Source organism: Elephas maximus, chromosome 1 (assembly GCF_024166365.1).
Source record: "Elephas maximus indicus isolate mEleMax1 chromosome 1, mEleMax1 primary haplotype, whole genome shotgun sequence".
In the NCBI taxonomy this organism is placed as follows: Eukaryota; Metazoa; Chordata; class Mammalia; order Proboscidea; family Elephantidae; genus Elephas; species Elephas maximus.
The window spans coordinates 87,760,779-87,784,971 of record NC_064819.1 but is presented as its reverse complement, the minus strand read 5'-3'; the positions used below and the strand labels follow the sequence as shown (position 1 = coordinate 87,784,971).

The window sequence follows — 24,193 nt, the reverse complement described above, 5'->3', positions numbered from 1 at the left end:
GGTCTGCATCCCACTGCTCTCCTGCTCCCTTGGGGGTTCTCTGTTGTGTTCCCTACCCAAAAAAACCCAGTGCCATCGAGTAGATTCCAACTCATAATTCCCTGTCAGGGCAGTAATTGATTGTAGCCGGGCATCATCTAGTTCTTCTGGTCTCAGGCTGATGTAGTCTCTGGTTTATGTGGCTCTTTCTGTCTCTTGGGCTAATAATTACTTTGTGTCTTTGGTGTTCTTCATTCTCCTTTGATCCAGGTGGGTTGAGACAAATTGATGCATCTTAGATGGCTGCTTGCTAGCATTTAAGACCCCAGATGAAGTGTGGTCTCTCTTGGCAAACATCCATGTTCATGGGGTCTTTGTGAGTGAACACTTTTGAAACATACTGGCCAGTTGTTTTGTAGAACATCTCTTTATTTGGGTTTGTTTAATATTATGTCATTATAAGATTGAGGTAATAAATTTTGGAAAAGAAAACCACAGAATTGATGCTCTATACTTCTCAATTTATCATAACAGAGTATATGTGACATGAATATATTAACTGTGATCACTTTGTTAACATGGTGTCTTCAGGTGTCGCATATTTAATTTTTTTCCCTTAGTAATTAATAACTTAGGATTGGTACTTTGAGACTATGAGATAAATGTTGGTCATTGTTATCATTGTTGTTATCGTCGGTGCTGAGAAAAATGTTCACCAAAGGTGAACACAGAGTATGATGATCAAAGTTAGAAAAGAATTTCTAACTATGACCAATAATTCAGGAATGTTTAATATGGAAAATATTAAGGGTAAGCTAATAAATGATAATATATATAAGTAAAACATTAAAATGTTCATTTTGGGTGTTTTATGTTCAATTGTTTTCAAAACAGTATATGTTTTGGTAACCCAGTCTATAATGAGGAATAACTATAAATGTGGTTAGCAGAAAGAAAATGGCTAAAATAAAATCAAATATTTGCAATGGATGTTGCTTGGTTGTATAAATATAGGTGAATTAAATTTTAATCTTTATGTAATTTACAAATATTCTATGAAAATATGTATTAAATTTGTTTTAAGAAAAAAATGTCCACAATTAAGTTTTTTACCATTTGTATCACATATAAACCAAAAAACCCATTGCCGTCAGTTCTGATTCACAGTCATCCTATAGGACAGAGTAGAATAGCTCCATAGGGTTTCCAGGGATGAGCTCGCAGATTTGAACTGTCAGCCTTTTGATTGGAGGCAAAAGCTTAACTGCTGCATGTTTATTGGAGAAACTTTAGAATAGAGATAAGAAGTCACTGGTAACATGATTTTCTAGAGAAACTACTGTTAACATTTCTTTTTGATCCTTTCAAAGTTATTTATAAACTTCTTATAAAAATAAAATGGTCCATACTCTACAAATTATTTTTTAACTCCTTTTAGTACTTAATAAATCATTCATGTCTTTCTAGATTAATAAAAATGCTTATAAATTATCATCTCTAATGCCTACATATAATTCTTGCTTATAGCTGTTATGTAATTGTTAACCAGTCAGTTATTTTTGCATTTTGGAGTTATTTCCATTGTTAATATTATACATGCAAGCAAATAGAACTTTAAAAGTATTATGTTTAAATGAATTGATATGACAGTTTGTAGCAAGGTAATATTAGGCAAAACACAAGCCTTAGTCATTAGTGAACATCACAAATGTTACCTGTTAGAAATATCCTAACTAGAAGTATCACACTCTGAGAGAAGACTGAATTGCTTTCTTTTGGGATAAACTTAAGTTAAATCATGGTAGCAGTCACAATGCTCCATTCTTTGTCACATTATAAGTATTGTATGTGTAGTTAATAATCCCTCACAGATCAAGTGTTAAAACAGCATCTCCCTGAGAACCAGATGTTCAAATCCAAGGAAATGCCTTTATAGGTTTCTAACCAGTTGCCATCAAGTCAGTTCCAACTCATGCTGACCCCATACGTGTCATAGTAGAACTATGCCCCAAGAAGTTTTCTATGGCTGATTTTTCCAAGGTAGATTGCCAGGCCTTTATTTCAAGTTGCCTCTGTGTAAACTCGACTCTTTCAGTTCCAAGCTGAATGTGTTAGCCATTTGTACCACCCAGGGACTCCTTATAGGTACCTAGAGCAACTGAATTGTCTAGTAACCATATTCATTTCTCTTAAGAGCAAGTCTTTGGATGATGTCCAAAAATATTGAGCTGGGATTCTTTTGTACAGATGTAATATTTTTTTAATTACATAAAATCTTGAAAACTATTTGTGTTATAGTCCAGTTTTCTTCTTCCGTCCTTGAATATTAACATTATTTCTCTTTCTTCTTAAAGCACTTTCAACTTAGGAACTCTTGATCAAAATTTCTCAAATTTTTCCTTTAATATTCTGTAATTGATACTTCTGAAACATCAGAGTTTGTTTTATTTTATTTTTCATGTTCACATATTTTTAGGATTTCCACACTGTCTCGGGCTGGGTTCTCTAGAGAATCAAAATGAGTAAAGTGTATAAGTATATACAGAGAGAGATTTATACCAGGGAAATGGCTCACATGCTTGTAGAGATGGCAACATCCCAAATCTGTGAGTCAGGATTGAGGCTTCTCCTGATTTATGTAGCTGAAGGGGCTGGCAAACTCAAGATCAACAGGTCAGAGACCAAGGCTCTTGCTCACAGGCTGTGAAGATCAGCGACTCCCAAGACAGACAGGCAAGACCACAGGTAAGCTACTGGCTCAAGTCTCAAGAACTGGAAGTTAGACAAACAGGAACCAGATGCAGGATCCAGAACAAGCAAAAGCCCGTGAGCATAGCTGTAATGTCCACGTATATTCCATGCAGGCCACATGCCCAAGAAAGTCCCTTTCAACTGACTGAGTACTCACAGCAGACCCCATCATGGAGTTAAGCACATCATATCAAATCTCATTATGAAAGTAATCACACCGTATGCCTGCCAAAACACTGAGAATCATGGCCTAGCCAAGTTGACACACAACCTTAACCATCGCACACACTCACAAAAAGACATCTTTGGCTCCATATGATATACCAGTAAATAATTTGATCCATTACCATTACACAGATTCCAACTCATAGTGACCCTAAAGGGCAGAGTAGGACTGTCTCACTGGGTTTCCAGAGAGCAGCTGGTGGATTTGAACCAATGACATTTTGATTAGCAACCAATGCTTAAGCGCCATACACCAGAGCTCCATCAATAACTAAAGTCGAACAAGTTATTAAGACCTTTTTTTACCAAATGCTATAGTGCACTTCATGCAGTTACTAGGAAATTAAGTCATGTGGGACAGCTATATGTGGATACACGTCCTCTTGTGGCCAGGGAAAGGTCAGACAGGCCTCTCAGGGGTGACAAAATGCCAAAGCCTATCGAGTGAGAATCTGCCAGGGTTCTGAGATATAACCTGGAAATTTATACTCTGTGTCTAGACTAAAATGTTTTAGGAAACCCGGCTAGTGCTGGACTCATCTTTAAAACTTTCCAGTACTCAAATGCCTTTCAGAATTTAACAATCAAGAGTTTAGTTCATCTTTAAAACTTTCCAGTACTCAAATGCCTTTCAGAATTTAACAATCAAGAGTTTAGTTCCGAGTACATAGATGTCTCCAAATTTACAATTACAGTTATTAAAGAAGCTCCTTACAAGACAGGGGAAACCATGGTGGCATAATGGTCAAGAGTTTGGCTGTTAACCAAAAGGTCAGCAGTTCAAATCCATCAAGCACTCCTTAAAAACCCTATGGGGCAGTTGTACTCTGTCCAGTAGGGTCGCTATGAGTCAGAATTGACTTGACAGCAATGGGTTTGGTTGTTGTTTTGTTTTACAAGACAGGTACAAGAATGCACAGTACTTTATTAGTTTATTTGTTTACTCCTGGGCTGTGTGTGCATCCTTTCCAAAGAGCAGATTGGCATGATCCTCACATACCTACCCATGAGTCAAAACTTTTTTCTTGCCCAGAGTTCTTTGGAGGGCTGCCTTGACTTCTTTGTTCCTTAAACTGTAGATGATGGGATTGAGCATGGATGTCACCACTGTATAGAAAAGGGCTAGGAGTTTGTCAACTCCTGGTGAATGGCTAGCTTTGGGCCTCAGGTAGGTGACTGATCCTGAGCCATAGAATAGTGTTACTACCAATAGGTGGGAAGAACAGGTGGAAAGAGCTTTATGGCGGCCTTCAGGTGAATGCATGACCAGCACGGCAGCTAGAATTCTGCCATAGGAAGCAATGGTCAATAAAAATGGGCTGGAAATGCAAAGGCTGACCACAACAAAGACTGCAGCCTCATTATGGGAGGTATCCCCACAAGCAAGTGCCAGGATAGGTGGGAGGTCACAGAAGAAGTGTTCTATCTCACAAGGACCACAGAAGTCCAAGGAGAAAATATAGTTGGTCTGGCCCACACTGACCAAGAATCCCACCCCCCAAGAAACCATTGCCAAACGGGCACACACCCCACGACTCATTTGTGCTGCATAGTGGAGTGGGGAGCATATGGCCGTATAGCGGTCAAAAGCCATGGCTGCCAAAAGGCAGCATTCACTGATACCAAATAATGTAAAGAAAAACATCTGTGTGGCACAGCCTTCCCGAGAGATCCCTCGAGCTTCACTCACAAGACTCTGCAGCATCTTGGGTATGACAGAACAGGTGTAGCCAATCTCCAAGAGGGACAAGTTGGCCAGGAAGAAGTACATGGGAGTGTGGAGGACTGGGTTGGTCCAGATGGCGAGGGCTATGAGGGCATTCCCTGTCAGTGATGCTAAGAACATGAGTAGGATGAGGGTAAACAGGAGGAAACACTCTTCAGTGACCTCAGAGAATTTGGCAAATGCAAAGCGTTTGACAGACATGCCATTATCCTCCCACAAGGAGCAATTGAAGTTGATGAGCTGAAAAAGAGAAAGGCAAAGCCTTCAGAAGGGTACCTTCAGATGAGGGAAACAAATTGTTACATTAATTTTAAAGAGCTCTGCTAAGTCAGAGAGGCAATTTGGTCCACAATTCCTTACCAGCAATTCTAAATTCAAAAGTTTTGAAATTATACTCATCCTCATACAATTTCAACCCCAAATCCTTTTCTATGTTCACTTTCTCAGCAGATGTGCCCAAAATACTCTTTGTCACCGAAGCATAGAATGAAAAAAAAAAAGATTCCAGGCCAGTTCTTTCTTTATCCTCTCCTTTAATCATGAAATACTACCAAATAAATGTCTTCTGATATCTCTTGTATCTATCTATATCTCCTCATTTCTATTAACACTGACTGTATTTCTTTTTCACTCATTCATTCAACAAGTATTTATTGCACGGAGTATTTGGCAGTTAGTGCTTTTCATCCTGAAATTTAGCAATGAATCAAAATCAGCCTCCCTCCCCACACGGAGCTTATATTTTAGTGAAGGAAACCTGAAATTAAATGATCTTTTAACAAATAGAAAATTAGTACAATGCATAGAATTAAAACCTGGGCATGTGCTGGAAACTGACAAATTTTGGTCCAAGAGGGCTCTTAACAGTGAGATCCATGAGCTGAGATGTGAACGAAAAGGAGGGGCAGACATGTGAAGATTGTATTACAGCCACTCATATCATGCCTGTACTGAACTACTGAGAAAACTTCATCACTGTAACTAATTTCTTTACTTTCAATATTTCTCATCTGTCATCCTTTCTCTAGCACAATGTTCTTTAGTAAAGGAAAATTATATGCAGTTAAAGTTCAAATTTATTTTTTTATAATATAAAACTCCTTTAATTTTCAAGTGTTTTCTAAAACAAATTTTATGCTTAAGCTAGCCTTGAAAATAAGCACAAAATTTACAAAGTTTCCTTTTTTTCACCCACAACAACTCAAGCACCCACACTGCAGCACTATTCTAGGTGCAAGTAAGAGACCTTTAACCTTAGAGACATGACTTCACTTTCTGGAACTGTGTTATCTCCTTTTCCTGAGAGTAAAAATAAAAATAAATCAAGTTGCCACTGTTAACTACTGACTTGCTTCAAACCCACTGCTGCCTCATGGAAAAGTTAATTTCTGATCAGTTTAAGATGTGATGAACCCAGCTCCTACTTTCCCCATTACAAAAAAGCAGCACTCTGTATTAGTAAAAAAATAAATAAATAATAAACCACTTTCCATACAAGAGTCGTTTCTGTTTCTAGTATTATAAAAATTTAATTTGAGCTTTTCTATAAATTTTCTTCCTCCAATGTTACTTTTGCTTACACTAGGCAAACCAAATATCTTTTTATACTGCTTTTCCTTTCCTAAGAAAAGTGCTGTACCTTGAAGACAAGCCATTTCCAGGACTAGTGATAAAAAGTAAAAAAAAAAAACTTTAAAGGTGAATCACCTTAATGAAGTAAAAAAATAAAAAGCAGTTGGCACTGAAGTAGCAATTCCAAATATCTGTGTATAAAAAATTTTAAAAGCTCTTTATTTATTTAGTATGAATATACCAATAGTCCAAAAGAACTATGTTTTAAAAACTTTCTGGCAAAAAAAAAAACAAAAACCTTTCAGTTCAGCCTAATAAAATGATATATAGAAAACATTCCACATTATTAAGTCTGTGTTAAAAAGTTCAGATTCTAAAGCACTTCTAAGGTATGGTATTCTGGGTGGCAAGTGTGTTTCTGCTGGCATTATGTTCTGTACGAAGTGTCTCTGATTGGCTCCAAATGACCTGTGACAGGCATGCTCCTCCTGATGGTGTGGGACTGTGAGAGGAGAGTCAAGCAAAGTCTCCCAGGGCTGCATGGAACTCTGCGAGACACTGGACAAGCTGCTGGAACTGGGGCCTCTCCTCCCCATCTAAGACCCAGCAACAGGCCATCACAGCAAGTAGTTCATCAGGACAGTTGATTGGCTGAGGTATTTAGTAGCCATCTTTCATGTATGCGGCCATTTCAAAGGGCTCGATGTCCACGTATGGCATCAAGCCCAGTGTCATGAGCTCCCACTGTGTTATTCCAAAGGCCCACACACACATTGCTAGTGCTGGAGAACCCATTGTTAACTAGACTTTCAAGAGCCATCCACTGAACTGGCCTGTTTTCATTGTCCTCCAGACAATGATAGTCCATGGGGAACAAGTCTCTGGAGAGGCCATTGTCTGTGATCTTAACTTGACGTGTATCATCAGTGACACAGTTCCTAGCAGCCAGTTCTTTGTGGATGACTTCCCTTCTGGCCGGATAGCTCATTCCACAGGCAATCTGAATGGCCAGGTTACAGAAATTGGCCTGTACTAATTTGCGCAGCCGTAAGAAAAATAATTTAAGATTCCACCAATTCATGTGAGGCAATATCACCATGGGTTTTTCTCCTTCCTCTATACACACATGCGTAACAGGAAGATTTCTGTGATGAAGGCCTCATAGCTTACAACTTTCAGTGAGCATCATTGTCACCTGAATTTCAGAAGCTTGATCTTTAACTGTTTTCACCAATGTTTGTTTTTCTTTATTTGTATCTTTTTCTTCTATTAAAATCCCATGGAAAATATGTCCAAAAGCACCTTCTTGAAGTACATCTTTAGGGTTATCCTCTTCCCTAGATATTGCTATATCCTTCACCTTGGCTTTGGCCTCCAAAAGAGTGACACTCCTCAGGTCCTTCTCTATCTGCAAGGTAGGATAACCTGAGGAGTTGGTGATGAGAGTTGCATTGTTGGGCGTGTGGGCTCTCGGATACCGAGTCCTCTGGGTAGATGGCTGAGACAGCCCTTGGGAACTACTGCTGACACTGATGCTGTCATCCAGTTCAATCCTTTTGACACAATGAAGGTGCAGAACAGCTGATATTATTGCTACAAGAAACACTATTGCATGGCAAACCCCCACACTGATAAAAAAAAAACACACGTGTAGGAGTGGTTGGAGCGGCACTTATAGGATCATAAGTAGTTCTGCTAGTGCTTTTGTCCAAGGCTGAAGTTTTTACTTCTTCAAATTCTGATAAGTACGGGGAACTTCTCCCTGAACAGAAATATTGACCTGGGCATGTCCATAGGGGCAAAATTGTCTATTTGAAATTCCATGTTGTATTCAACCTTGAACTTTGCATTCCAAGTGAAGTGCAATAGGTTAAAGGAGAGAGCATAATGACTAGTAAGGTCGTTTCTCACGTAATAAACTTCTGCATCAAGACCCATCAGCTGGAGCACCTCGTCCTCACTCAGGTAGAGGCTCACACCGGGGAGACGAGTGGCAGCTCTGGGGGCCTCGGGGCAGGGGCGGAGACCGGCGACGGGACCCTCAGGCATCCCTGGGAGGCGTCCCCAGCCCGTAGACCCTGATCCCTCAGGCCAGCGCGTAGCCAAAGCTGCAGAGAAGTGTCTGCCAACCGCTGCGCCGCGGCTGCCGGTCCCTGGCCTTGAGCCTGAGCCCTGAGCCCCTCAGAGCCCCAAGCTGGGGGCTGCCGCCCATCACATTCCACCGCAGGCCCCTGGCAGCTGCCGGCGCTCCGCCGCCACCTCCCTGATGGCATCTTTCACGGTGGGGCAAGATCAAATTTCTTAATGTGATTCATAAAAAAAACTCTGAATCAGGTCACTAATTAGGGATAGAATTTTGATCTCACCCCTGGCCCAAATGGTTCCCATGTTACAGTCATATCAAACTACTTTCATCTTTTATTACAAGCCTTGCTCACACGTATTTCCTTTTCTTTGTGGTCCTTTGCCCATGGGGGCTTGAAATTTGCATCCCTGATTGTCCACCTAGTGAACTGCATATCTACGTTCAAGTACAAGCATTGTTTTGTCTGCTCTTTGAAAACCCTTCCTGACTCTGGCCCTTCCTGCCCCGTGCTAGTCAATTACACATACTGTTTAGTGTGTTCTTCTCACTGCTATGGGAGTCCCTGGGCTGTGGAAACAGTTAAGCCCTTGGATACTTACTGAAAGGCTGGTGGTTAAAATAGACCCAGAGGTGCCTTGAAAGAAAGGTCTGGTGGTTTGCTTCCAAAAGGTCACAGTCTTGAAAACCCCATGAGTGCAGTTCTCCTCTACAACACATGAAGTCATCATCAGTCTGAATTGGCTTGATGGCATAGTTTTTGTCTGTCACTGCCATGGTAACACTTACTCTACTGTGATAACAATTACTTGTTCATTTCTTTCTGGGAGTGTCTCAGACCCAGAATACAGGAATAACATTATATCCACCACCCTTGGCAATTAATATGTCCTCATGTAATGAAAAAAAAAAAAAAAAAACTTATAATGCTAAGCTCTACTCTGGCTACATGTATATATTGGCTTTTGTTAATATTCTATTTTCTGAAGGCAATTAAGTTAAATCCAATCCTCCTCAAATATCACATATGCAGTAAAATCTGTGAAAACCAGAACCTTTGTAAGGTAGAAACCTGTCAGAGAAGGAAAACTAAAATATTTTCCACCAGTAGAGAGTGATAGAATATGTAAGACAGCTCCCTGTCGAAGTCAGAAAACTTGCGAGACCTGGAAAAACAACTCAGTCTGGTGAAGTTCTGGTTCTCACAGGTTTCACCATAAGACATCTATTTTTCTCCCAATCCAATGATTGTCAATTCGTGACAAAAGATTCCCTGTTCTTTCTGTGGGAATACTACAGTTTGCATTGTTCTGTTTGAAATGTCATCAACCAGAAATTAAAACAAACTATGCTTGCTCTGAAAAGAGCAGAAGAATGAGGAGATTTAGCTTCCAAAGTTCTGGACTCTGTCAGTTAGCGTAACTTGATAACCTGAGGTCATGTTATCAGACACAGGTTAAAAAAACTGTTGCCATCAAATCGATTCGGACTCATAGAGACCCTATAGGACAGAGTAGACATGCCCGATAGGGTTTTCAAAGAGCAGCTGGTGCATTCAAACTGCCCACCTTTTGGCTAGAGGCCAAGCTCTTAATCACTGTGCTACCAGGGCTCCATGTTATCAGATAGTGTCCGGCAAAACCCAAAATTGTTGACTCCTTGGGTAAATCATCAATCAAAATCTTTCATCATTTTCATATACGGTAAATGGAAATTGAATCTACATCCAGGTCTCAAACTTTTATATTTGTTCAAGGTTTTAGTCCATCCTGTGGAAACCCTTGTGGCATAGTGGCTAAGAGCTACAGGTGCTAATGAAAAGATTGGCAGTTGGAATCCACCAGGTGCTCCCTGGAAACTCTATGGGGTAGTTCTACTCTGTCCTGTAGGGTCGCTTTGAGTTGGAATCAACTTGATGGCAACGGGTTTGTTTTGGGGGGGGTTGTAGAAACCATATCACATATCTCTACCTGTGTATTTGTTGTTAGGTGCCTTCGAGTCAGTTTTGACTCACAGCCACAGAGTAGAATTACCCCATAGGGTTTCTACGGAGCAGCTGGTGGATTTGAACGGCTGACCTTTTGGTTAGCAGCCATAGCTCGCCATAGCTCTTTACCACTGCGCCACCAGGGCTATATGTATTTAGCAGTGTTAAATTACCTGCTTTTAGGCTCTGCCCATCATTTAATCCTTTAGAAATTTAGGAGATTCTGATTTAACCATGCAGCAACTGTCATGCAATTCATGGATTTGATCTTCACCCACGTTTCTACAATAACTAATTTTTACCCAAAATTTTTTTAATTTTAAAAATTATAACTTTTTCCAAGATAACAATTCTTTAATCAATACATTTTAGTGGTGATTAAACAGTTTACTAAACAATTATTCCACAACTAGCAGCAAAGAAAGCATAGTGGTAATTTATGTTATGTATTTTTTTTTATAACAAAGGGGACTCACAAGAGATGAGAAGATATTCCAAAATTAGGCAGAAAAGTAGCAAGTGGTAGAAATGGGATATAAAATACTTCTCCTGACTTTCACCGTTATATGTAAAGGAAGAGCATGCTTTTTGAGAATCCATATTACTATGAATAATAAATGCACTAACTAGGTGGATTCTCTAAAACATATGTAGTAAAATACTTTTTACGTACACACGTATCTGTACACCTAAGACAGACACACACAATCATATGCATGCTGAATAGCATAGTAGTTAAGAGTTTCTGGAGATGCACTATCTGGGTTCAAATCCAAGTACGGTCATCTAATTGCAGGGTCAAATCTAACATTTAACTAAACTATCTGTTCTTCACTTTGCCTGTTTATAAAGAAGTGAAAATAGTACCTTCTTCACATGGTTTCTATGAGGATTAAGTGAACTAATTCCCATAAGTACTTAGAAAATGACTAAGTATTAGATATGGCAGTGCCTTTATACATGTGTGAGGAGCCCTGGTGGCACAGTGGTTAAATGGTTGACTGAAAGGTTGGCTGTTTGAACTTACCAGCTGATTTGCAGAAGAAAGAGGTGGTGATGTGGTTCAGAAAAGATGACAGCCTTGGAAAACTTACGAGGCAGTTCTACAGGGTGGCTATGATACGGAATTGTTTTAACAGCAATGGGTTTGGTTTTATACATGTGTACAGGTATTGTCACAATAATTTATCCTCATATATGTATATAAACTGTCTTATGGGATTTATATCTTAACCCTCAATTATTCCTCTTATTCATCATGTTTATCTCATTTTATGATTTTCTGTTCATCTGCCAACATAGAGAGATAAAAAGCAAATGTACGTACGTATACATACATTCCTTCACAAAAATGGTATCTGAATGTTTTGCCCAGGGTAAAGATAATTGTGTGTTATAGATCACTGTAATCTACGAATCTGAGGATTAACTGAGCTACACGAAAGTCTCAAAAAGTAAAGGATGGAGAACAGGTGGACTGATTCAAGACATGGTTAAATATGAAATAGCAATTCTGTATGAACCTCAATACAGATGACTATTAGAAAATTTTCTTACATATTGGGGAGTCTATTAGAATGATTTACACTTATATTAAAGCAGGTAACAAATGTTTGTGGCATTATAAATAATTTTAATATTTATACTTCCCATGTAGCAACACTTCAGTTAAGACTGATGCAACCAAAGACCATGGCTTACTTTTTTATTACCCCCAAAATTTTTTTAAACACCCTGACTCAATAACAGTTTATTCTGTTGCATAGAAAGCCCTGGATGTGGTGAGGTTGTCAATCCATTTGTCAGTTAAATTTACAAATATCTATCTTACTTGCTATAACTTCCTGCCTTTGGGAGATACTGCAACTTCATTAGAGATACTGATGGAGGGAGGTAAGGGGGAGAACCCAAGGAGGAAAAGAGAATGTCTGACCCTTTCCTAACTAGTGACATCATAAATACCCTTGTCCCACTTAAACTGCAGGAAGGAAATTCAAATGTCTATGTTGAGGACAGGGGTGAGGGGTTGTTGGGGAATGGGAGGGAGTTACTGGTGAATGGCTGACTGCACAAAGACCAATATCTGTTATTAGTCATTTGATATTTCCTATTAATCATGGGATGAGTAAAAAAAAAACAAAAAACTCATGATAATTACATTTTGAAAACTTCCCAGAGTTCAGAAGCATCAACTGAAAAATAGAGTATCAAAGGTCTGTGAATCTTTCTAAATATTGAAAATGTCAAAGCATGGTAGTCTGTCTAAAAAAATACTAAATCATGTAAAAATAATTTATAAGACTCACTAGAAATGAGAACACAAACAAATGTAGTAAAAGTCTCTTCTGTATCTCGAACTATTACTGAACCATGTAAAGCTGATTCATTTTTTAATTATACTTTCTATTATTTTTAGTATTCCCTCACCTGTTAGCCTTAGTTTGGGGAGCTTGATGTCCATGTGATAAAAGGCAGCTTTGTGTACATATTATGAGTGTTTATTTTCATCATTGCCCATGGAAAGACAGTAGGGTGCTCAAGGCAAGTATCAGGGGTCTGCAGAGAGAAGAGTGCTGTTGTCTCTCACCTGGTACGTTTTTTTGACTTAGGCTTTCTGACCCATTATTTCCTTGTAAAGAAAGAATAATGAAGCCTTTCTTATTTTTCTTGTTAAATTGTTTTCAGTCACAACGCAAACATTGTACAGGTAAACCATGAATAAAAATTAAGGAATGGCCGTTAAAAAGTAGTTTAGCAGAGTCAAAATCTCCTGCCCTTTTAAAGCTTCACATGAACGAACTTATAGAAGGTTGCATGGAATATTCTATATCGATTTATATAATATTCTATATTAAAAGTCATTAATCAAACCATTCTAAGAGGCATTCTGATATAATCTGAAGATAAAGACGTTTCATGCCCCATGATTAATTAAAATATAGATTCCTATTGAATGTTATAAAACATTAAGTGTCCACTGAATGTTGGCAAAGTTCTGAAAGTTTAAAATATGCGGTTAGCTTTCAGCGATAGCTGGGTGTAAGAAAAAAAAAAGTAGAGCAAGGAAATAACATAGTTTTAACAACTCGATGGCTCGACTTCACATGTCACCTTACTCAGCCACAACATCTGAGACCAACACACTTTATATGGTTCTGCTTTAGAAATAATCCAACAGAAGTGATTCATTTTAGGTGCTTCTAGTAATTAGAAATTTTCCTTGACTTGTTCCGTTCCTTAGTCATTTGTATTTTCGTAGTGAGACATTTCTTTGTTTCCTGTCAGCCAAAGAAACATGTGATACACTATTAGACATTGAATATTAAACACTTAGTACAGTTCCTAACATACAAGGAACACGATAAATACTAATGTTTGTTGTTATGTAATCACTATTTCTAAAATGCTTTAATGGAAAAAAAAAACTTTTTTTTTTATACTTTAAAGAAAATTGGTCATTACACAGTATAGAGATGATTACCCATTACTTTCCACAATTTTCCCATAGGACCTAAAAAAAAATAATAATATTCAGCTAAATGATACCTTAACAACCCAGAAGAAACTGTCTTATCAAACACATCATTATGTACAGAGCAATCTAGGTACTTCTATTCCTCCAAAATAAGAAGTATATCAGTTACCTATGAAATAATTAATTTAGAACAACTTACAGCAATGTTATGAAAGAGATGGTAGGAGGTTGAGTGAATTGCTCTCCTCTTCGATTTTTTTTTTTTTTTTTTTTTTTGGAGAAGGAGAGAATAATTGATTAAAATAATGCTCAGAACTGAAATCTGCTTTGGATATCACTGTCCATTGTCACAGTGTAATCTGCCATCTTCCACAACCACTCTTTCTTAAGACATCAGCTATGTCACATACCTTGAATCATAACATTTAAGGGGAAAATAGTGGACAGTTACAGCTTCTGGTGAGGCACTCCTAATTTTCTCTGCACCCTCTCTTTATAACCAACATTCAGAAGATACAAATCTGCCCTATCCTCACCTCTAAGACTGTGCACTTGAAACCCTTTGTTGTAGTCAGGGACCGTGGCTGATCACAGGAAGATTGTGTGTCTCATGGAAGAGCATCACGTCCTTCACTGCAATGCCTTCAGCTCCACACAAAAAAACAGAAGCATACAAGGCTGTACTGATTATGTGGCGATGTATTTGAGCCTTCCCTCTTCAAGAAAAACAATGGGTTGTGACTATATTTCAATTATCCTTGTTCTGAACCCTTATCTTTCTCCTCCTACTCCCCTGGAGATTTTTATTTTCTTCTCATTAGAGAATGTCAGGAAACAATTTGATTCTGTCTCTCAGGAATTGTCATGGACATGTCTGTCCCTAACAATTTGTAGGTAAATGCTAACATTTAGGAAGGAAAATAATAAAGGTGAAACAGCAGATTAATCAATAGTTAAATATAATGAATGATCTGTATTTCTGGAAACTGCTTTCACAGACTATGTACACAGCACAGCAAGAATTTGAGTGAAATGTATTATTCCAACAATTCTTTGACTGTTCTAAACTACTAATATAAAATATTCAAATTTTAACTTCTGTCTGAATCAATCAGAATAGTTATCAAAAATAGCTATAAAAATTTTATGTCCTTTAATATGGATGCAGTCAGTATTTCTCCTAATATTACAAATTAAAATTAATAAATCCTAATAATCTCTATTTACACGAGTTTCACAAAGAACCTACTCATTTCAATCAAAAGTAAGCACAAGAAAATATAAAGTCAAAGACATATATTAGGGTAGTGAAAGAACAGAGCATGGTACTGCATGCTTATTTTTTAATAGATATAAGCAAAGCGGGCAAGGTACTGAACATCTATTATTTAAATGATATGAAGAAAAAAGAGGAAAAGCAGAGAAGCAAAAAGCATCTTTCAGACAGAAATACCTCTTACTGCAGTCTTCTTAAATGAGATAGACATGAATGACCTCTTGGGAATTCCACATAAAGAATTTATTATCCCAACCTTATATATTCTGGCTTATGCTTTTTGCTTATCCAAACTGATTGCTTGGATATGACTAAAATTTAGTTCTCACATTTGTCATTTTCTCAATTAGATATAGAGCAAGGGAGATTTTGATTAGATATATGGAAATTGGACCAGACAATTCGTTATCTTCTTGAACATTCTCCACGTCCTTAGTAACAAAACACTGAGTTTATTTAGTGTGGCAAATGCACTCAGCTAAAGAACCTATTTTCAGCTTCCTTTTGAGCCAGGTGCATCCTACAACTAATTCTTGCCAATGAGATGTAGTTTGAAGTAGGTTGGGATATCCAGGAGGTCCCCTTAAGTGAAGAGGAATAGCTTACTTGGACCCTCCTCCATCCACCCTGCTGCTCTGGAATTCAGTGTGATGATAGAAGCTCTAGTTTACAGCTTTCACAAATGCCAAAGCCAAGGAATGTTGGAGCAGAAGGATAGGAGCAACCTAGATTCTTGACAGATTTGTGGACACTAGCCTTCTTTACAGAGGAGATATAAACTTCCCTTTTAAAAAGGCCTTGGTATTTGGTAAATTTTCATTATATGCACCAGAACCTAATCCTTACAAAATCAGTAGTACCCTGTCAAGCATGGGGCTCAATTATATAGAGAAAGCTGCTGGGGTTATGCATACTTTCTATCCTTGACACAGAAGTTACCTCTCCCCACCCATCAGCACCAAGGAGCAAATATGCTTGTTAGGGCTTTCCGAGACAAGTACGTAAATTATATCCAACTTGCTCATGGGCTAATGCAGAGGCATTCATCTATCTAAATATAGGTATAAGTTAGTGCAAGTATTAGTTGACATACTATTAAAAAATTAATCTAGGTACTGAGGGAATGCTAAGGAAAGGGGTCAGCAGCAGATTCAGCTAACAAGGGAAATTTTTGTTGAATGGAGAGAGGCTTGAAAGTCCCAGGACAAGAGAAGAAAATAAAGGTAAGTTTTGATCAACTTTAGTTAACCAAGTAGGGTATTTATATTATTGATGATTTAATCTGTTAGTTGGGCTATGTTGTTGCTGTTGTTGTGTGCCCTTGAGTCAATTCTGACTCAGTCAGATATAAATTAAAGATCAAGCATTTTTATATTGGAACTTACAGTTTGGGTGTTGTCGTTGTTAGGTACCATCGAGTTCGTTCTGACTCATAGTGACCCTATGTACAACAGAACAAAACACTACCTGGTCCTGTGCCATCCTCACAATGGTTGCTGTGTTCGAGCCCATTATTGCAGCCACTCTGTCAATCTATCTCGTCAAGGATCTTCCTCTTTTTCACTGTCTATTTTACCAAGAATGAAGTCCTTCTCCAGGGACTGACTACTACTGATAATATGTCCAAAGTATGAGACAGTCTTGCCATCCTTCCTCCTAAGGAGCATTCTAGCTGTACTTCCTCCAAGAGAGATTTGTTCATTCTTCCGGCAGTTCATGGTATATTCAATATTTTTTTTCCAATGCCATAATTCAAAAGCCACTTTTTTCTTTAATCTCCCTTATTAACTGTCCAGCTTTCACATACATATGAGGTGATTGAAGATACCATTGCCTGGGTCAGTTGCACATTGTTCCTCTAAATATCATCACAGTTTGGATAGAACTCCTTATACACATCAGTGAAATTCAGAGTCCTGGACCCCTCTTGATATGTTATTATGCTGGGCTTTTAATAAGATATTATTAAACAAGAATTTTGTTTCGAATACTCAAAAAGAATGAGTAACAAATTTAACTGTTGAAATGATTGTCAGTGGACGAAAAAACAAAAAACTTTAATATAAGAGGAAAGAAAGACAAAAAAAATCTAAATCCAAATGGAAATTCATTGTGATGATTAAGGATACTCAAACAAAGATTTTGAGAGAATCCTAAGTATCCCCAATGTCAAATGTCATTCACTGATCCATGGAGTCTTGAAAGGAGGCTGTGTTCTTTTGGAAGTCACCTGCTTTGGGAAAGCCTTTTAGTGAGCTCCAATGTCAGATTTCGTTTCATGTTAGATATCCAGATTATAGGATCCTAAATGTGTTTATAATTGGATATATTTGCCCATGTGTCTCAGAACTTAAGACCCATATTCGTATGCACACAATCAAAACAGTTTTTGTAATTAACAAGGGACAGAGAGAGGGGGAAATGGGGAGTTATGAAGAGGCATTAAGTTTCTGTTCGGTGTGATGAAAAAAATTTGGAAAATGGATAGTGACTGTTGTTGCACAACATGGCGAGTGTGATGAATGTCGGTGAATCATTCATTTACAATGGTTAAAATGGAAAGCATTTTGTTATATATATTTTACCACGATAATTTTTAATTTAAAAAAGAACCACATTTGTAAATAATAGTGCCTGAAATTGTCTTTTCCAGTGTGGTTTTAGGGCTGATTTTTGTTTAAAAATACTTTAGTGTATTTGGTCTCTCAATTCCATATCATGTACAGATATATCAGATGATGTTCTTTTTGAAGTTGTAGTTACTCTTGGTATAAAATATCTTAGGCTTTTTCTCTAGAGAAGCAAAAGCAATGAAGTACATGTATACATATGCATATCTCCCAGGCAATGTCACTTTGTAGTACTGTGGAGGCTAACAAAGAGCTGTGATGCTGGAAGCTATGCTACTAGTATTCCAATACCAGCAGGGTCATCCATGGTGGACAGGTTTCAGCTGAGCTTCCAGACTAAGACAGACTAGGAAGAAGGACCTGAAAAGAATTAACCATTGAAACCTGTATGAATAACAGAGGAACTTTGTCTGATATAGTGCCGATAGATGAGCCCATCAGGTTGGAAGACACCAAAGGACGACTAGGGAAGAGTTGCCGCCTCAAAGTAGAGCCCACCTTAATGACGCAGATGGAGTCAACTTCTGGAACCTTCATTTGCTGATATGGCACAACTCAAAATGAGAAGGAATAGCTGCAGACATCTATTAATAGTATGAACATAGAATGTGCAAAATATGAATCTAGGAAAAACGGAATTGTCAAAAATGAAATGGAATGCATAAACATTGATATCCCAGGCATTAGCGAGCCATTTTGAATTAAACAATCATATGGTCTACCATGCCAGGAATGACAACTTGAAGGGGAATGGCATTGCAATCATCATCAAAAGGACATTTGAAGATCTATCCTGAAGTACAGTTCTGTCAGTGATAGGATAATATCCATACACCTACAAGGAAGACCAGTTAATGTGAATATTATTCAAATTTAAACACCAATCACAAAGGACAAAGATGAAGAAATTGAAGATTTTTACCAATGTCTGCAGTCTGAAATTAATCATGCATGCAATCAGGGTGCAATGATAATTACTGGTGATTGGAATACAAAATTAGAAACAAAGAAGGATCAGTAGTTAGAAAATATGGCCTTGTAGTAGAAATGATACCAGAGATCACATGATAGAATTTTGAAGATCAAAAACTTCTTTATTGCAAATACCTTTTTTCAACAACATAAACAGTGACGACACACATGGACCTCGCCAGGTGGAATACACAGGAATCAAATCTCCTGCATCTGTGGGAAGAGACAATGGAAAAGCTCAATATCATCAGTCAGAGCAAGGCCAGGGGCCTACTGTAGAACAGACCATCAATTACTCATATGCAAGTTCAAGTTGAAGGTGAAGAGAATTACAAGTCCACAAGAGCCAAAGTACAACCTCAAATATATACCATCTGAATTTAAAGACCTTCTCGAGAATAGATTTGCTACTGTGAACACTAAAGACCAAAGACCAGACGAGTTGTGGAAGGACATCATATATGAAGAAAGCATGAGGTCACTAAAAAGACAGGAAAGAAGAGTACTGGAAGGCAACTTCACAGAGCTCCCAGCAGGAGACAGAGAGCCTGGTAACCAAAGATACATGCTTTCCCACCCCCCAGCCTTCCTCCCTCTACATGGGCCATGGTTGCTTGACCAGGGAGATACTAATTCACAGCTGCTCCCACCAGCTGGCCCCTCAGGCCCCATTTTCTTGCTTTTTTGTTGTTGTTGTTGTTGTTGATTTTATTTTATTTTTGGCTTTCTTTGTTTCGTCCCTCTCTCTCCCCACCTCCTTTCCTTTCTGCCACCCAGCTAGCCCCATAAGCCATCCCTTCCTGTTCTTGATGGGCTGTGATTTTTTGATTTGTTCTTTTTTGTTGTTGTTTTCTTTGTTTATTGTTTGTTTTTTTGATATTTGGGGGGGGGCTTTTTTGTTGTTGATTCTCTTTCTCTCCCTTCCTTCCTTTCCTTTCTCCCACTCAGATAGCCGCATGTACCCTCCTCTCCCCTTCTTGATGGCCTGTGATTTTTTTGGTTTGTTTGCTTTGTTCTTTTTTTTGTTTCGTTTTTATTTGCTTCTCTTTTGATACCATTTTTTGGGCTTTTTTGTTGCTTCTCTCTCTTCCTTCCTTCCTTTTCTTTCTCCTGCCCAGGTAGCCCCATGTGTCATCCCCTCTCCTTCTTGATAGATTGTGATTTTTGGGGTCTGTGTACTTTGTTCTTTCTCTCTCTCTGTCATGTATTAAACTGTGTTCCCCCAAAATATGTATATCAATTTGGCTAGGCCATGACTTCCGGTATTGTGGGATTCTCCACCATTTTTTAATCTGATGTGAATTTCCTATGTGTTGTAAGTCCTGCCTGTATGACATTAATGAGGGGGGATAGGTAACAGTTATGTTAATGAGGCAGGACTCAATCTGCCAGATTGAATTGCATCTTGAGCAAATTTCTTTTAGAATATGAGAGAAGCGAGTAGAGAACAGGGGGCCTCATACCACCAAAAAAGCAGTGCCAGAGCAGAGCATATCCTTTGGACCCAGGTTTCCTGTGTGGAGAAGCTCCTAATCCATGGGAAGATAGATGAGAAGGACCTTCTCCAGAGCCAACAGAGAGAGAATTCCTCCCCTGGAGCTGACTCCCTGAATTTGGACTTTTAGCCTACTTTATTGTTAGGAAATAAATTTCTCTTTGTTAAAGGCACCCACTTGTGATATTTCTGTTATAGCAGCACTAGTTAACAAAGACAGTCTCCTTTGTTTCCCTTCTCCTGCCCACTCATTCCTGCACCCCCACCTGCGCTGGAGGGATTGTGCTGCACAGCTTGTTTGGGAAGTCACTGCGAATAGCCTCCTTGGGTCTGCACTGCCATCACCAACCAGCTCCCTCAGTACCTTGTATTCATTTATTTATTGTTTTCCTTGGAAACTCTATGGGGCAGTTCTACTCTGTCCTATAGGGTTGCTATGAGTCGGAATCAATTCGACAAAACTGGGTTTGGTTTTATTTATTGTTTTGTTGTTGTTATTGTTTCTTCACTCTCTTTCCCTTCCTTCCTTTCCTTTTTCCATTCCACCCAGCCCTGTGTATTGCCTCCAGCTTCTTGGCAGGCTGTGATTTACCTCTCGGCTGGAAAGCCTCTGGTGCATGGCCTTCCACGGTCTGTACCACCCCCAGAGGCAGACTCCCTCAGCACCATGGTTTTATTTTTCTTTATGTTTCCTTTTCATCTTTTCCTTCTCACTCCCACCAAGGCCCTGCCTGCCTCCTCCACTTCCCAACTGGTTGTGCTGTGCCACATGGTGAAAGAGAAATCAGCTAGACACCACTCCAATTCTGCCTCTGCCCCCAGTGGCTGGCTCCCCCATCACCATATTTTTTTTTTGTTGTTGTTGGTTGGTGGTGTTTTTATTTTTTTGTTATTTTTAATTTATTGATTTATTTTTATTTGTTCATTTGATTGTTGGTTCTTTCTCTTTCCCCTCTTTCCCTTCTACTGCCCACCTTGCCCTGTGTGCCACCCACAACAGAAAACCCCTGAGGGAGCAGGAGAGCAGTGGTATGAAGACCCCAAATTCTTATAAAAAGACCAGACTTAAAGGTCATGGCTCCCAGACCTTCTGTTGGCCCAGGGCAGGAACCATTCCCAAAGCCAACTCTTCAGACAGGGATTGGACTGGACAATGGGATGGAGAGGGATGCTAGCGAGGAGTGAGCTTCTTGGATCAGGTGGACACTTGAGACTATGTTGGCATCTCCTGTCTGGAGGGGAGATGAGAGAATAGAGGGGGTTAGAAGAAGGCGAAATGGACATGAAAAGAGAGAGTGGAGGGAGGGAGTTGGCTGTCGCATTAGGGGGAGAGCAATCTGGAGTATGTAGCAAGGTGTATATGGATTTTTGTGTGAGAGACTGACTTGATTTGCAAACTTTCACTTAAAGCACAATAAAAATTTAAAAAAAGGAAAAAATAACTCATTGAAATATGAGGGAAAAAAAGTTGATTTACTTCATGCTTCAGTGGCTTAGTGTTCTGTCTGATTTTTGAAGGATTTAGCACTGTGACTCAGGGAACCATAGAGGAGAGGGCAAAGCCTACTCAGAACCTTACCTTAATTAGTTTGTTCATTCATTTCATTCATTCATTTAATGTTTATTGAATTCTTATTTTGTACCACAGGCATGTACGTGAGTTGTGGATGCATTCATGAAAGTTGTGATTGCCGATTTATAAATATCGATTTTAAATGTTAGATGGTCATTTGACATATAAAAAGAATTACACAAAATTCAAAAAAAATTAGAATAGCTCTCAGTCTCTTTTGACTGGCACTTTAGCTCTAGAGCTGAATTCTGAGATAAATATGCAAACACAAGTTTGTCTCATCATTAATCCTGAATATTTAAATATGACCAAAGTAAATAAATTCATATACTACTAATAAAAAATTCTTTGTCATCTGTACAGTATTTTTACTGATATTATGATTTGACAAAATATGTAAAATTTTTTAATATTGAATATAAAATTGCTATCTGTTCTAGTAACATACTTAACAATTCTGGTAATGTTCTAAATCTAAAGATATTAGCCTTGTTTTCTATATGTTCAGAATAGTTATTTATTTACCGAATGTTAGCAAGATTTCTATTGACTTGATTATTGGACACTACTTAGTGATGCTTTTTGCATGTCGCTCTTTACTTTTTTTTTTGGTAAAAAGTAAAGACTTTAACAGAGATTGTCACTAGGGAATCATTTTAATACAAATAAATAGATGTAGTCAAACATAGTGGGACGTTGAGTGGGGTGGTCTGAAAACAAACAAAATACACTCATTGGAGAAAAAAACATGATCTAGTCAGAAAGCCATCTAAAAGGTAACTTGTCTATCTAGACCTTGTGTTTCTTTGTTCACAAAATATAATCCAGTTGGAGTTAATAAATGTGTTGTTAGTAGATTAATAAATGAGATCACACTTAAGTTAAATTTTCATTAGTGGATTAGAGAAGCCTAATGCCTAGTAGGAAACCCTGTTGGCATAGTGGTGAAGAGCTATGGCTGCTAACCAAAAGATCGGCCATTCAAATCCACCTGGTGCTGCTTGGAAACCGTATGGGGCAGTTCTACTCTGGCCTATAGGGTCATCATGAGTCGGAATTGACTTGACCGCAACTGGTTTTTGGTTTTTAATGCCTAAAAATCAATAAAATTACCTGAGTCATTTAAAATATTATAATTTCAAACAGACCAAAAAAAAAAAAAAAATGATAACAATGGTAACCTTATACATACCCATACTAAGTATCGATTTTGATATTTTCCATATATTCTTTACATTTTTTAAATAATTTATTTTAATTTTTTTATTGTTGAGAATATACACATCGGCACATATACCCACTCAACAATTCCTACATGCACAATTCAGCGACACTGATTACATCTGTGGATTGGGCAACCACTCTCATCCTCCTTTTCTGAGTTGTCCCTCCCACAATAACATAAATTCGCTATTATTTCCCATCTAATCTTTCAAATTGTTGTTGTCAGTTTGATCCCATATAGATAGATCTTAAAAGAGCACAATGCTCAAGGCAGACATTCTTTACTACTTAAGGTAAACTACTGTTTGGCTTTAAGAAGGCTTCAGGGAATATTTTTAGTTTAAGGTTTAGCACTTTAAAGATTATCTTACAGCAATAGCTTTAGCAGTTCATTCAGCCTCCTTGGCTCCAGAAACTCTGGATTCTACAAGAATTGAAATTCTGGTCTACATTTTCCCTATTTTCATAAGGATTCTTCTGTAAAAGCTGTAATCAAAATGTTCAATAGTGGTAGCCAGGCATCATCCAGTTCTTCTGGTCTTATGGCAATGGAGGCAGTTGTTCCTGGAGGCAATTAGCCACACATTCCATTTCCTCCTCCTATTCCTGACTCTCACTCTCCTTCTTCTGTTGCTCTAGACAAATAGACACCAACTGCTATACCGTGGATAGCTGCTTGCCATTAAGACCCCAGGCACTACACAACAAACTTGGAGGTATTAGGACTAAACATGATATTAGGCCAATTAACTGGGATGTTCTATGAAAACATGACCCTAAACCTCCAAACCAGGGAACCAAATCCCATGAGGTATTGGTTGTACATAAGCATTCTTGGCAGTTATGCCTTGTTTTGTTTGTTTTTTTGTCAAAGTTATAAATATATTTATCACACAACTTTTGCCAATTGAACTTTTTACACGTGTACAACTTATGGAAAACAATTACATTGATCAGTTGTGCAAATCTACTCTTAATCAGTGTGATTTTTCCGTCACTCTAAACCAAATCTCATTTGCTGCTGAGGAATGTTTCAAAATGAGAAGAAAAAGCTACAAACATCCATTAATAATAGGAAAGTCGAAAGTACGAAGTATGAACCTAGGAAAATTGGAAATCATAAAATGAAATGGAACTCACAAACATTGATATCCTAGGTATTAGTTAGCTAAAAAGGACTGATATAGACCATTTTGAATCAGGAAATTATATGGTCTGCTATGTC

At 38.2% G+C, this 24,193-nt stretch overlaps 1 protein-coding gene and 1 pseudogene across 1 annotated transcript; both read right to left on the bottom strand.

Moving 5' to 3' along the window:
- Positions 1-3,955: 3,955 nt before the first annotated feature.
- LOC126064402 (olfactory receptor 10C1-like) lies at positions 3,956-6,336 on the bottom strand. Its single transcript, XM_049863480.1, has 2 exons — positions 6,262-6,336; positions 3,956-4,921 (listed from the first exon to the last, which is right to left on the bottom strand). Exons 1-2 carry the CDS (start codon positions 6,334-6,336, stop codon positions 3,956-3,958), a joined length of 1,041 nt encoding a protein of 346 aa, XP_049719437.1.
- A 433-nt stretch (positions 6,337-6,769) lies between these two features.
- Positions 6,770-8,526, bottom strand: LOC126064345 (tyrosine-protein kinase RYK-like; annotated as a pseudogene).
- Between the last annotated feature and the right edge of the window lie 15,667 nt (positions 8,527-24,193).

What these genes read in the sequence shown, in the direction of transcription:
- LOC126064402 (XM_049863480.1), bottom strand. Translation starts at nt 6,336, where the DNA reads ATGGCTTGTCTTCAAGGTACAGCACTTTTCTTAGGAAAGGAAAAGCAG. An exon ending in AGATATTTGGTTTGCCTAGT is followed by an intron (nt 4,922 to 6,261) that starts GTAAGCAAAAGT and finishes TCTCTTTTTCAG; the next exon opens with CTCATCAACTTCAATTGCTC.